The sequence below is a fragment of the Jaculus jaculus genome, chromosome 6, assembly GCF_020740685.1.
Source record: "Jaculus jaculus isolate mJacJac1 chromosome 6, mJacJac1.mat.Y.cur, whole genome shotgun sequence".
NCBI lineage: Eukaryota > Metazoa > Chordata > Mammalia > Rodentia > Dipodidae > Jaculus > Jaculus jaculus.
In genome coordinates this window covers 77,713,319-77,728,000 of record NC_059107.1, presented here as the reverse complement: position 1 = coordinate 77,728,000, position 14,682 = coordinate 77,713,319, and the positions used below count along the sequence as shown (strand labels likewise).

At 41.2% G+C, this 14,682-nt stretch overlaps 1 protein-coding gene across 1 annotated transcript; it reads left to right on the top strand.

The window, feature by feature from the left end:
* The first annotated feature begins 7,124 nt into the window (after positions 1 to 7,124).
* Positions 7,125 to 12,465, top strand: Gkn2 (gastrokine 2). The gene is made up of 6 exons (XM_045152206.1): positions 7,125 to 7,136; positions 8,902 to 8,955; positions 9,317 to 9,454; positions 10,706 to 10,816; positions 11,417 to 11,573; positions 12,383 to 12,465. The coding sequence occupies exons 1-6, from the start codon at positions 7,125 to 7,127 to the stop codon at positions 12,463 to 12,465; spliced, it is 555 nt and encodes a 184-aa protein (XP_045008141.1).
* The last annotated feature ends 2,217 nt before the right edge of the window (positions 12,466 to 14,682 follow it).

Genomic DNA, 14,682 nt, shown 5'->3' with positions numbered 1-14,682 from the left:
CTCAGTGGTTAGAGATGCTTGCTGGCAAAACCTGCGTCTCTGTTCTATTCTTCAGCACCTGTGTAAATCCAGACACAAAAAGTGGCACATATGTCTGGTTTTTTTTTTTTTTTGCAGTGGCAGGAGACCCTGACATGTATACACACACACACACACACACACACACACACACACACACAGAGAGAGAGAGAGAGAGAGAGAGAGAGAGAGAGAGAGAGAAGCAAATAAATTTAAAAAAATAAAATATAAGTATCTTTAAACTATAGTAAAGCTCTCTGAAAGTATACTTTCCCTAACATAAATATTTACTATTTTTTTCTAAACACTATTTAAGGATTCTACAAGTTTTATGATGTGTTTGTATATCTATTCAAATCGAGATAGTCTATAATTTCTGAATGACTTCTTTTATACCCTATGACTTAATTAACAGTGATTTTTTTTTTCTGTTTTTTTGAGGCAGAGTTTCACTCTAGCTCAGACTGACCTGGACTTCACTGTGTAGTCTCAGGGTGGCCTTGAACTCATGGTGATCCTCCTACTTCTGCCTCCTGAGTGCTGGGATTAAAGGCATATGCCACCATATCTGGCTCAGTGATTTTTAATAAATACAAATATGTAGGGATTTCCAGATATTTTAGTTTCATCTACATTTGATAATTCTTCTTGAATTTCGAATTTCCTGCTAATTCAAGGATTTCAATATGTGTTCATAATAAGTAGCGGTGACATTGGTAAGTCTCATCCTCAGCTTGCTGTGCACTAGCAGCTGCCTTCAGTACTTCTATATGTGTGAGTCATAGATGTTCACAAAGAAGCTCCGAGCAGAGTTCTGTTATCCTTCTCTCTAGGTGAGTGTACTGATGCATGCTGGAGAAAGCAGAGGACATGGAACTCAACCTTACTAGTTAAAAAACAATCATCATTTACATCTCATAGCTGTATTTATATGTCTTTTATTATTGTCTATTTTAACATCTTCAGCTTTATAAAATCCCTTGTGTTGCCAAAATCAGATCAAAATTTACCTATATCTTTAAGAACTGGATTCTTTTATAACATGGACATTGTTCATGTTTATTGAAAAATTAATTTGAAATTAATATTGCTTATGTGTAAATCTACATTAGCTTCTCTCAAATAACCATATTATCACCCAGGACCATTCAAAGTTGAATATCCTCCTCTAACAATTTCTGATCCTTTTGCTTGGAGTGTACCAGAAAATGAAAAAAAAAAAAGGTAATGAACTGGTAGGTGACACACTTTGTCAAAATGGAACTTGAGCAGAGCCAGGGCCAGGGCAAGCATATGTTACCATCTAATTATGGACTCTTCGAGTCTTCTGCATAATCAGAGGTGAATTCAGCATCACCAGAGGAAGCAAATTATTTTCTATAGTACAGAAAACTTGGGAATAGAGAGAAATCTCGGCAGTTAAGCGTGCTTTCTGTGCAAGCAAGAGGGGCTGAGAGAGGCCGAGATGGCCAGAGTTTGAATCTCCAAAACCCAGTAGCAGTTCTCTTCTCATTGCTGGGGAAGAAAACTCCCAATCAGAGAAAGTTCATGGAAAGAAAGGGCTTATTTTGGTTTTCGGTTTGTGTTTGGATGTGAGAATGTCACAGAGTACATGTAGAAATTTGAGGGAAACTTAGAGATTTTATCCGTTCCCTCAACCCTTCTTGAGACAGTGTCTCACTTGTGCTTTTGTTTTCATTGCTGTGCTTCATGTGTGCCTGTCTAGGCAGCCTGGGAGATTCCACATTATCCTGGTTCTGCCTCCTATTGCCCTAGGCCACTAGGATTGCAGACACACGTGGCACTGCACATACAGTTTTTCCATGAGAGCTGGGGAATTGAACTAGGGCTGGCAGGAAGGTTTGCAAGCAAGTGTCTTTAACCACTGAGCAATCTCTCCAGCTTCCACATTTTCTATTTTTAACAGTTATGTTTATTTTCTGCCAGACAGAAAATTCTCTGAGAGCAGAGATACTACTTGATTCTGGGAACTAAGCTTTTGGGGCAAAAGGGAGGAGAGAGAGAGAGAGAGATAGAAATAGAGAGAGAGAGACAGAGAGACAGAGAGAGAAAGTACAAAAAAGAAGAAAATATTTACTCAAAAATATCCTCCTAATAACTCTGAATAACTGGTGAGCCTGAAGAGACATTCAAGATCCAAACTATAGCACCTTATCTCATATCATTGTCAAGTTATATTGGATGATGGCTGTATAGTGAGTTAAATGCCAAGCTCAGAGTTCTCAACTTTATTGTATGTTTGGTGGGACATTATTTGAAGATTTTGAACAAAGAGAACGAAGACAAAGTAGATTTGTCAGGCTGTGCAATAATAGTGACACTGAGGAAAGAGCAATGGGCAGCTTCGAGGTGGGAATATACCCCGAGTCTTTGGGTAGCCTGATATCTTCCCAGGCACAGAGTTCAGCTCTGTCTCCCTCACATCTAGGTGGGGCCACATGACTTCCCTTCACTAAGGAATATGAGAGGAAGTGGGACCTTTCAATTTGAAGAAGTTAAGAGCAGGTGTGTTTTCTCTACATTGTTCCAAACTTCTGCCTATCCACTGGACAATGCCAGGATAACCACAAGGCCACATTCTGAAAATGGGGAAGCTCTACCAGGAGGAGGCTGAAACCCACAAATCATTGCACCAAATCAGAATCATTCCTGCTATCTGTGGTGACTTCAGAGACATTTACTGAATTTGCACACTTGGGGGGGTTATTTATGTTTGTTTTTGTTTTCAAGGTAGTGTCTCACTCTAGTCCAGGCTGATCTGGAGCTTACTATGTAGTTTCAGGATCGCCTTGAGCTCATGCAATACTCCTACCTCTGCCTTCCGAGTGCTGGGATTAAAGGCATGCACACTTTATTTATTTATTTATTTTTATAATTTAATTTATTAGTTTTCTTTTCAGTAAATACAGGCAGTTTGGTACCATTGTTTAGGCTCACCTGTGATCTACCCCCTCCCATTGGACCCTCTTTGTTGATGTAAATGGTTCGTGCATTGTGGAGTTAGCCCCCAGTTATTGGTATGATAAATGTCTCTGCAAATCATGACCCAACATGTGACTCTGACATTCTTTCCGCCCCCTCTTCCACAAAATTTCCCTGAGCCATGTTGGGTTCATTTGTGGTCTGCTTCAGTGCTGAGGTGTTGGGGGCCTCTGAGGCTCTGGCTCTCTGATTTGGTAGGAGTTGATTTTCCTCTGCGTTGGTCTCCTTCCCCTTTGTGCTGGTATCTGGTTCACAGGAAAACATCACCCTTGCTTGTTTCGCCAATTGTCCTTAGTTTCAGTTGGGCCCCTTTTGAGGTATGTTGGGGCAGCTCTCTCCTTAGGATCTGCATCTATCTGAAAAAGAGAAGCAGACTCTCCAATGGAGAATAAGTTAGCACCCAGAAAATTGAGATAACACTTACTTTTTTGATAGACAGTTTGATAGGTGTAGGCCCTCTTATACCCCGTGATTGATGGTAGCTTGATATTGTAGAGTGGGCTTGTGTTTGGGTATGTTTCTGACTTGTTTCCCAGCTCCAGCTATGGGTCTAGTACCACTGAGTGGATCAGTTAGCCAAATCAAGAGCAATTGGTTCCTCACCATGGCTGTGTACCACTATTGCACTTGTGTGGGCATCACCTCAGTTTATTTGTTGCTAATTAGGTTAAACAATGAGTTGCTTGGACAGATCTTGGTCATTTCCCCCAGTCGCCTATGTAGCACCTTCTGGCACTAGACACGCTGACTGTCTGGGGACTGACTCTCTCCTGGCTTCCAGCCATGTCATTCCATTTTACGTGTCAGCTGCATGTGGAGTCTTCAGAAATAGGGTCTTACCACTGGCCTTTGGTGGGTCATCAAGTACTCTGACAGAAGTCTGTCATTGTTTTGGGAAACCTTGTAGGTTTCTCTGATCAAAAGCTCATTGTGGATGGTAGGCCCAAGCTGGAAGAAAGACCTCCCATGCTCCTGGATAGGCAGAATTAACATTGTGAAGATGACAATCCTACCAAAGGCAATATATAGATTTAATGCAATTCCAATTAAAATCCCTACAGTGTTCTTCACAGAGATAGAAAAAATGATCTCAAATTTCATATGGAAAGGCAGAAGGCCTTGCATATCCAAACATATCCTCAGCAAAAGAAATACCTCTGGTGGCATCACCATACCTGATATAAAGCTATATTACAAAGCCATAGTAATAAAAACAGCATGCTACTGGCATAAAAACAGGAGTATAGACCAATGGAATAGACTTGAGGACCCGGATTTTGGGCCAAGCAACTATAGCTACTTGATATTCGACAAAAGCCCAAACAATATAGACTGGAAAAAAGATAGCATCTTCAACAAATGGTGCTGGACAAACTGGATAACCACATGCAGGAAACTAAAACTTGATCCACACATTTCACCATGCACTACACTCAAATCCAAATGGATCAAAGACCTCAAAATAAAACCAGAAACTCGAAAACTACTGGAAGAAAATTTAGGAAGTACTTTCCATGATATAGGAATGGAAAAAGACTTCCTGAACAAAACCCCAGTGGCTCAAGTTCTTAAACAGTCACTCAACCATTGGGATCATATGAAGCTGAAGAGTTTATTTACAGACAAGCATATAATAAGCAAAGCCAATAGAATACCCACAGGATGGGAGAAAATATTTGCAGGTTATCAAACTGACAGAGGCCTTATCTCTAGAATTTACAAAGAACTCAAAAGTCTAAACAATAAGAAGAAAATACCCCACTCACAAAATGGGGCACAGAGTTGAACAGGCAATTCACAGAAGAAGAGATACAAATGGCAAACACACACTTAAGAAAATGTTCATCATCCCTAATCATCAGAGAAATGCAAATTAAAACAACTATGAGATTCCCCCTTACCACAATAAGGATAGCCAACATCAAAAAGTCAAATGAAAATAAATGCTGGCGAGGATGTGGAGAAGCAGGGACACTCATTCACTGTTGGTGGGAATGCAGGATGGTACAACCACTTTGGAAAGCAATATGGAGACTCCTGAAAAAGCTGACTATAGAAATACCAACAGACCCAGCTATACCCTAACTGGGCATCTACCCTAAAACCTTCAAACCAAAGGCCAGAGAGATTTGCTCAACCATGTTTGTAGCGGCTCAATTCGTAATAGCTAAAAGCTGGAATCAACCCAGATGTCCATCATTAGAAGAATGGATAACAAAGATGTGGTATATCTACACAATGGAATTCTATACAGCAGTAAGAAAAAACAACATAAAGAAATTTAAGGAAAAATGGTTGAACCTGGAACAGATCATTCTCAGCGAACTTACCCAATCACAGAAAAAAAATTGACACATAGTCTCACTCATCTACAACACCTAACCTGAATCTACCCAAGATACCTTACATACCCAGCAAGCACCTCATGGACTAGACAATAGGATGGATGGGAGGGCGGGGAGGGCATCGAAGGGTGGAAAACAGTAATCTGGACCCAAACAGCAATGGTACCATAAAATTCTACTTCCTAAAAGACAGACCAAATGGCTGAACCTTCACTAGACCCTTACAGGAAACACCTGAACTACAAGACACTGGAGAGGGTAGGATCAAGACTAACCTAAATCTCCTACATCTTCCCTCCCTCCCTCTCTCCCTCTCCCCTCTATCTCTCTCCTCTCTGACTCTTGTATATTACTTATGTTCTTCCTCAATTTCTTAGTGCATGCACACTTTAAATCCACCCCATCCAAGCAACTTGGCAGAGGACTCCAGCCTATTTCTAGAGATCCCCATTTTAAAAATACTGCTCTGTCCAAGCAACTCATGGTCTAACCTACTTAGCAGCAAACAACCTGACGTGATGCTCACACAAGTGCAATAGTGGTGCACAGCCATGGTGGGAAACCAACTGCTCTTGATTTGGCTAACTAAACCACTCAGTGGAATAGCACCCATAGCTGGAGCTGGGAAACAAGTCAGAACAACATTCCAAAATTGAGCCCACTCTCCATTATCAAGCTCCCACTAATCATGGGCTATAAGTGGGCCTACAACTATTAAACTCTCTCTAAAAAATAATGGTTATCTGGTGCTAACTTTACTCTCTGTCGGAGAATCTGCTTCTCTTTTTCAGATAGACGCAAATCCTAAGGACAGGGAGGAGGCTAACAATGGTACCAACTTGATCGTATTCACTGACTACAAAAATAAAAAAAAATTAAAGAGTAAAAAAATACTGTTACTCAGACAGTTGTTTTAGCTGTAAAACAACATTCGTTACTACCTTGCTTGTGGTACTGATTCCTAATGTTTTACAATTTAAATTCGGATTTTTACAAAACTTCCTTTCCTATAAACTCGTCGCCTCACCCTAATACTAATTTACCATTTCTAACTGTGGCACCAAAAAACGAAACTCTGCTCTCTCTTTTACAATGTTGAGAATTTCTCAGTGATCCTCCATATAACTGTAGAAGATACACGAGCCAGTCCTTAAGGGAACAAGGCTCAGAGCAAACATTGGTTCAGGCTTGTAATGGGACAGAGGGCTTGCCCGGCCTTTTCCTTGGTAATCTCTGTGGATTGCCACCAACTCTAAAGGGAAGAAGACAGTCATGAAAGTTGCTCATTTTCAAAGCAGGGCTCTCAGCCCCTCTCCTTGTTTCTGTTTTCATTCTAACCAGCAAGCCAGTGATGAAGAGATGTCAAGTGGAGCCAGCTCAAATCTTAAGGAAGGCCATAACACTCAGGAGAAGGTTCTAGGCATGTGTTCTTATGTGTCTGCGTGTGGAGAACAAGCATCTTGCAATATTGGTAAAGGGTGGGAAATGAAGTCTCAAATACAGCCTGGACAGATAAGCAAGGGTTATTTGCCGAGTGACCAGTAGGGAGTTTTCAATACTGACTAATGAACTTTGCAGATATGTGGTTGAGCCTCAGTCCTGATAAAGGAGTTTGCTGGGGTGTGTTGGAGATATGGACATGATCCTTTCCGACGTGATCATTTGAGAAAGAGATTTCCATGCCCACAAAGTGGTATAAATGGTGGAGGCTGCGCCTGGCCACACCACTTGCTGCAGCACCTTCTTCCTGCGGGCACAATGAAAACCCTTGTGAGTACCTGTTCATGCTTTGGGGTCCTCTTGATGATGCTGTGTCCAGTGTGGCATGGACTTCAGGGAACCTGGAGACACACTGGGTAGAACTCTTGTGCTTTTCTAAGATTGAATGAACAGTGTCTTTGGCAGGGTTACTGTTGACTCTTAAGTTGAGTGTGTGTGTGTGTGTGTGTATTTTGTGGGATGTTTACAAAAATGGATAAAAAGATTTTGGAACTCTAAAGGGATTTTTAATTTGGAGAATATCTCATAATTCCTTATCATGACTGCAAAATATGGAGGCATTTAAAACAATTTACAAATAAAAATGTCAGTAATAATGATGTTAGTGGCTTTGGCTTCCCAAATGCAATCTGAGCCTTAAACATTGTTCAAGCTTGCCCTTGCTATACAGAAGTGGAAACTGAGGCAAAAGGGAATGTAATTTCCCCAAATCTGTGCATGTGGGATTTAAGATGTTACTTCTCTATCTGGATCCTAGACTAATGGGAAATCGAGCCTAGGTCATTAGGCTTTGCAGGCAAGTGCCTTAACGTTACACTGAATAATCTCCTTATACCTTAACCTACTTTTTAACACAAATATAACTTCAGTGACTGCCCAATACCATATCTGATCCTAGTTTTCATGGTTCCACACTGCAAGCTTGGATAGAGACTGGAAGCCTTCACCCAGTCTCTGCCTGTGGTTTTCATTTAGCTGCTAAGGGAGAAAGCCCTAAGGTGACAAAGGCTGTCAATTTGAGGAGTTTCCTCCCCCAGAGATTACTGACCTTAAAGTACAAACTTATAACTGTGGTGTTACTAATCATGGTATGAGTCAGGAGGAATTTGGAGACAGATGACACTCTCCCTGAGCTCTCTTGATATCCATTGGATGGATCCATTAAAAAGAACCTACAGGAGCATCCAAGGTTCAAGAGCTGGCGTGGGGTATAGAAGATGTGCCCATGCAAGCCAGTAGGCAGGGTGCTTTGCATAGAACTTTGTTAGGGTCTCTACCCCACAAGCAAGAGAAGAGAAATGTGAGGAGAGGGATGGAAAGAGAAGTGGAAAAGTCTTGTGGACAGTTCTTATTTGCCTTTCTCACATCCTGCTCCCTTAGTAGTTAGAATAATACTGTTCACCATGATGGAGATAGAGAGAGAGACAGAGAGAGAGAGAGAAAGAGAGGGAGAACAATCTCTGGTTAAAGTTCTAGACCCATCCTTTGAAGTATGGAAGCAGCTTTGGAGGCAGTGGCGCTCATGGCTTGCTGGCCCAGCCACGTGGTATGGTTTGGGGCAGCAGACAAAGGTTAGCCTCAGAGGTTAACCATGGCTCCAGCAGCCTTCCTCTTAGGTTGCTCTTAAAACGTGACTATCTCTGTATCGCTCATAAATCCATTTTAAATGCCTCAGTTTCAAGAAATTAGTCCTTTTTAAATTTTCCCTACCAGAGGACATAACTTATCCACTACTCCAAAGCTGGAATGGCTCACACTGGGGTTTTCTTACCTCTCTCACCTGCTCGAGTCTCTCTTGCAATCCATATGGTGATGATGTTGAAAAGAGTTGGGAATGGGGTAGCCAAGGTAGAGCTTTGTGTCTGACAAATGACACAACACAAGTGTCTAGTAAATGTGTGTGTTTTCCTCTCTGTGGGCTGCTGGCCACCCGTGACCCTTTGCTTATGTCCCTAGGAGTCCAGTGTCCTATGTTTGGCCACTGTCAGTGACTGACTACACCACAGGGAGTGAATATGGCTGCTCTATTTTTCAGGTGGTCTTTCTGGTGGTACTGGCTGTTTTTGCGAAACAATCTTACGGATATGAGGTGAGTGTGAAGGACCACAGAGAGTCCATTTGCTGCCTTTGGAAGGTAAACCTAGAAATAACCAATAGTAGAAACAATGAGGTGGTTCTTTCTTTCTGATTGGATATCTTCACGCGTAGAATCCACTACTGTAAGTTGTGGTGAGACTCTTTTCTCTTGTACTGCCATTGCCCCTCTCATATATAATATGGCAAATCATGAAGAGAAACTTTGTAAGCTTTCTCAACATGGGCTCCCAGTGCTGTTTCAGCCTTTAGTTACTTGCTCATTACAAATAGATAGCTTTATTCTGCTGGAGGAGCTGTGCTTACAAATGCATGTGATTTATACTGAACTCACTGGTTTTTGTTGTCAATTCTAGGTGCATAATCTCTTCACCCAAAACAACAATGGTGGCAATGTTCAGGAGACAGTGACAATCGACAATGAACAAAATATTGCCACCATTAACATCCATGCAGGATCATGCTCTTCTACCACGATTTTTGATTATAAACATGTAAGCCCCAAAGCAAATAGAAGATTCTTGCATCCTTTAAGACTAATTTCCTCATTCTTCCTTCCTTCCTTCCTTTCTTTTTCTTTTCTTTTTTTTGAGGCAAGATGTTACTCTAGCCTAGGCTTACTCTGTATCCCAAGGTGACCATGAACTCATAACGACACTCCTGTTTTAGTTTCTTGAGTGCTGGGATTTAAAGGTGTGACTCCAGTACAAGACTAGTTCTATAAAGGGTATTATTATTAATTCTATAATGTATCTTTGTGACTCCTTAAACATTTCCTTACTTTCTTTCCCTTTAAATAATCAAGCAATTGATTAACAAAAAAAACTATTTATAAGGAAAAAATACACACTTATTTGGCCTTTCCAGGTAGAAATTATGAGAGTCCTGAAGTTGTCCCATTACAGGCTCAGAAGGTGACTAGAAGAATGACAAAGCAATGTTCAGCATATGGGTGCTGTAAAATATTTGTTGAATGAATAAATTATAGCTTCTAATGCAAAAATTATGCAGTAAAAGAATGCTTATAAGACAGCAGAAACCAGAAGTAACAGCATACATTTAAAATATCTATATAGGCTAGACAACCTCATACTTTGTGGTAAGAAGAAATTCCCAAATTTTAGGTAATTACAATAAGTCTCATAAAGCTGCTCTAAAAACTTATTCTGTCCTCACCCACTTATTTATTTTAATGAGTTTATTAATTTCTTACACCAATATCAGTTATGAGCCTGCCTTATCCACCTTATCCAGAGTTACATATGATGGTTATAAACACTGGATGTTTAAATTTGATTTTAATTTCCTTGTGCCACCTAGTGGGCATTTGCCTCACCTTTGTGCATCTGGCTTATGTGGGAACTGGAGAGTCAAGGATGGGTCCTTAGGCTTTGCAGGCAAATGCCTTAAACGCAAAGCCATCTCTCCAGCCCCAGAAATGGTTACTATACTATCAGACAGCATAGTTCTGAAGGGCATTGTGTTTGCTCAACATAGTGGAAGAGGCTGAGTAAAGCCAATGGAAAGAGACTGGGTGCTGTTGCTCCTCAGTCTTTCAATCTCTGACTACAGACCCGGATTCCACAGTGTAATGAGTGAGGACATATTTTCACAATTTTAAAGGGAACAAATTACATGTAGAAAAACAAAATCAACATGCCAAAGATGAGTGAAGAACTGAAAAACAATGACTTTTGCTCCCCACATGTGCTGGGGAGTGAGTAATTGTGCTCTTGGCCCCTTAGGGATACATTGCATCTCGGGTCCTCTCCCGAAGAGCCTGCTACATCCTCAAGATGAACCATCAGGCCATCCCGGCTCTGGACAAACTCCAGAGGTATATCTACGAGAGGAAGGTAATTGGGAGCATCTTGAAAATGCTCTACTCCTGAACCAACCCTACTAGTCCCTATAGAGAAGTGAAGAAAGTGAGAAAGAAGACCATAATATTCCTTCCCATAGATATGATACTCAATTTATTAAAGTATTTTTTACAGATTTCTTCCAAGATCAGAAGTACATCAACTTGTATTATACAATTCTAAATGCATGAACTTAGAAGAAATTCTATTGTCTTTGGTGAGAGGATGGGAAGCCTCTCAGGGGTACAATCTAAGAAATAGTGTCTAGCAGAAAGAATAAATAAATTTATATTATTCGGTGACACAAAGAAGCAACATAATAGCACAGGAATATACAAACACCACACTGAAGCCAGGTACCTTTTACAACTTCCCATTCATGCCACTGTTAGCATTAGAGTTTCCTTCTCTGGATTTCATTGCCAACAGCAGTAAAATACTACTGGTAAATAATGAAGCTTTTCTGCCGACCAAGTACATGGACGAGAGGATGGTATGCTGTGCCTGACTAGCTTGTTCACTCACAATTTGGAACAAAGGCCACCAGACTTACCTGTTTCTTTGATGCTATCCTTCTATCCTCTGTGCATGTAGACATTAAATGCTATGGCCACCAGTGAATACACCTGGGTCAAGTACAACCCTCTGGAGTCTCTGCTCACGAAGGTGGACTGGTTCCTGTTTGGGTCTCCCATTGAGAAGCTCTGCAAGCACATCCCCCTGTATGAAGCGGAGGTTGTTGAAAAGCCAAGTGAGTACCAAACAGGTTCTGAAAGCGACTACATGCCCAGCAGTTGTGAAGGACTATGTGAACTACAAGTACATGTCAACTCTCCTCTGTTCAGTTTACCTTGGAAATTAAATACTTACTCTGTGGAAATTGTGCTGAATGTGAGGGGTACAAAGGCTGGGGCAGAGAAAGAGTCCTGAGTGTCAAGGAAAAGCTACTGGAGTCTCTTCTTTCATGTGTAACTACTTCATGAAAGAAAACTCCTTCTAGAGCATCTTTTTGGAGGCATCTTTTGGAGATGGCGAGAAGCAGATCCCTAAGAGATGCTACCAGATTATAGCCTAGAACTGACCCAGGACAGAGACAGCACAGCACACTGACAGGCAGGGGATAATGGCCTTGTCCCCAGCAAATGTCACAGAGCACCGTTATCATTGTTGAGTTTTGCACTTAACTGAGGTAGAGAGGTCAGAGCCAATGGATGATGAGTCAACAAAATAAATCCCCAGAGTAAAGGGAGAGAGACAAGGAGGGGGCATGCTATCATCGTTACATGTGCATTGCCCAGAAACAAAATAAAGTACTCCTTAGCACGAGCATGGGCACGAGGTGTGCCATCACCAGAAGATCACTGCATCAACTGGAAGCACTTCCAGGGCTGTCTCATGTCAGTTAATATTATTAACAATTATTCTCTGCAGTACAGATATAGCTAAAATCTTGAGCAATGTGACATTACAAGTACAGTCCTTTGTCATTTACAGAAATATTGATTCATTGTATCATAACATATTTTAATGCTGCTTCTTTAAAATATCTCTCCTTTCCAGAGCATGTGGCTACTGGTGCCTGTGCAAAGGTTGGGCTTCTTGGGATCCTGGGAATCTCCATCTGTGGAGGTGTTCACAATTAGGATGCTTAGCCAACCTGTTTCATCTTTCAAAGAAATACAACCTCGGTTTCCACTCTGAAGCCAAACTAAATTCTCTCCCAATATCCTACCTAATTGTGAGACTCAATAATAATACATAAATGTTACATTTACAGATACCTGGTTATTTGTTCCTTTTGTGGGCAGTAGAGGGAAGCAAAGACATGTTAATGTCAATATAGAAGGACTTCAAATAAAGTGTATGATGTGTGAAAATACCCAGATGATGTAGTTGAGCCATGTGCAACCTAACCAGTGGGGTGCAAGTCTCCATCTCTCTCTCAGCTGCCTGCTGGTCAGTCCCAAGATTTTGGGCAGCTGGGGTGGAGCAGGGAAATAGGTGGCAATGGCCTTGACCCACAGGGGGCACTCAGTATATCTTTATCAAACAACTTGACTACTCAGGTGAAGAAAATTCTTCCCCTTGACAGAGTACTCAGCTTTGAAGTCCATTCACATATCATTTAGGACATGTCTTTCAGCTCACCAAAGCAATGGACTTAGCCACATGAGCAATAACTTTTGTGTTGTCCTAGGAAAAGAGGCAGTATACTGAAAAGTTTACATTTTTTAATTTTTTAAAATTTATTTGCAATGAGAGAGAGAGAGAGAGAGAGAATGAATGGGTATGCCAGGGCCTTCAAATGCTGCAAATGAACACCAGATGCATGTGCCACTTTGTGCATCTGGTTTTATGTGGGTACTGGGGAATTAAACCCAAGCTGTCAGGCATGATGCACAAGCACCATCAACCACCAAACCATATCCTCAGCTCTCAAGTTGGCTTTAATCTGTAAAATCTCTGATGACCCAACTCGTTCACATGGGGCACAGTCTCACTCCAATGGTCAGGATAGTATGGTGGGTGAGGTTCAGGTGTTACGAAGCATAATCTTCTTTGGAGTGTACTTCTTAAAGATGTGTTTTCTCTATTAGTCTCATCATTTTGGTTCAATTTGAAGGCAAAGCCCTGAGTTCTACTTTTTCTTCACTCTACTCTCTCTCTAAATTCCTTGATTCTCCTGCCTCCCAGGGAGGTTGTGGCCCTGCTATCTTTTCTCATAGTTAGCCCCTTGTTGAGGGCTGAGACAAGTAGGTATCAGGTTGTCAGCTCACACAGTGCTCAAGCCTTAGAACCCTGGGCCAGGAAAAGGAGAGCAAGGCTGAACGAAACATAATTTATTGGGGATGTCTAAAGAGCCTTCGGGTAAGAAGGGCTGAAGAGAGTGGCTGGTCCTTGACTGGACATGACCAAAAAGTTTGTGCAAGAAGCCTGGAGAGGCTTATAGATGGAGCTTTTACATCCCATAAAGTTATATTCCTCATAAGAAATGAAATATTGCATGTCTTTTTTTTTTTTTTTCTGAGGACGGGTCTCACTCTAACCCAGGCTGACCTAGAACTTACTCTGTATTCTCAGGGTGGCCTTAAACTCATGAAGATCCTCTACCTTTGCCTCCCAAGTGCTGGGACTAAGGCATGCACCACCACACCTGACTATTATATGTTCTATACACATGAGAGTTGGAACTTCATACATTGGGTTCATTCATCATTCCCAGGGTAAGGATATATAAACCCAAATACTCTATTATACAATTATTTTTTCAGATAATTGACTCAATGAACAAATTCAAGTGTTAGTTGACCAAACATAATAATTGGTAGAGATCAGTCTTAACAATTATAAACCTGAACACAATATTAAAAAATGCTATCAAAAGGCATTGGAGTGACTTGCAGCAGAGAGAAACCCAAGGAAAGGCCACTCATCTATTGCTGAACAGAGCTGCCTATGAACAACATGAATCCCCAGACTAGAACCCTTTCCCCATCTTCTTTCCTGTGAACATAACCTAAAAATTTTAAAGTAGCAGATATATATTATTCCTTCAGTTCCAGGAGATTAATAATGATTAGTCCAAGTTAGTTTTCAACTGGGCGGTGACTTCCTCCTCTCTTCTACAGACATTGTTACTGTCACAGCTGAACAGGTCCTGCTATCAGAGCATTGAGACTAGAACTCCTGTTCAGCACACTGCATACACACACACACACACACACACACACACACACACACACACACACACTACCACAGTAAGAAGAATTGTCTGGCTCAAAATGTTAATAGTGCCAAGGCTGGGGAAATCCCAAGCTAAGCTGTCTTGTTTTTCCTAAGAAAAGAAGGTGATCACATTT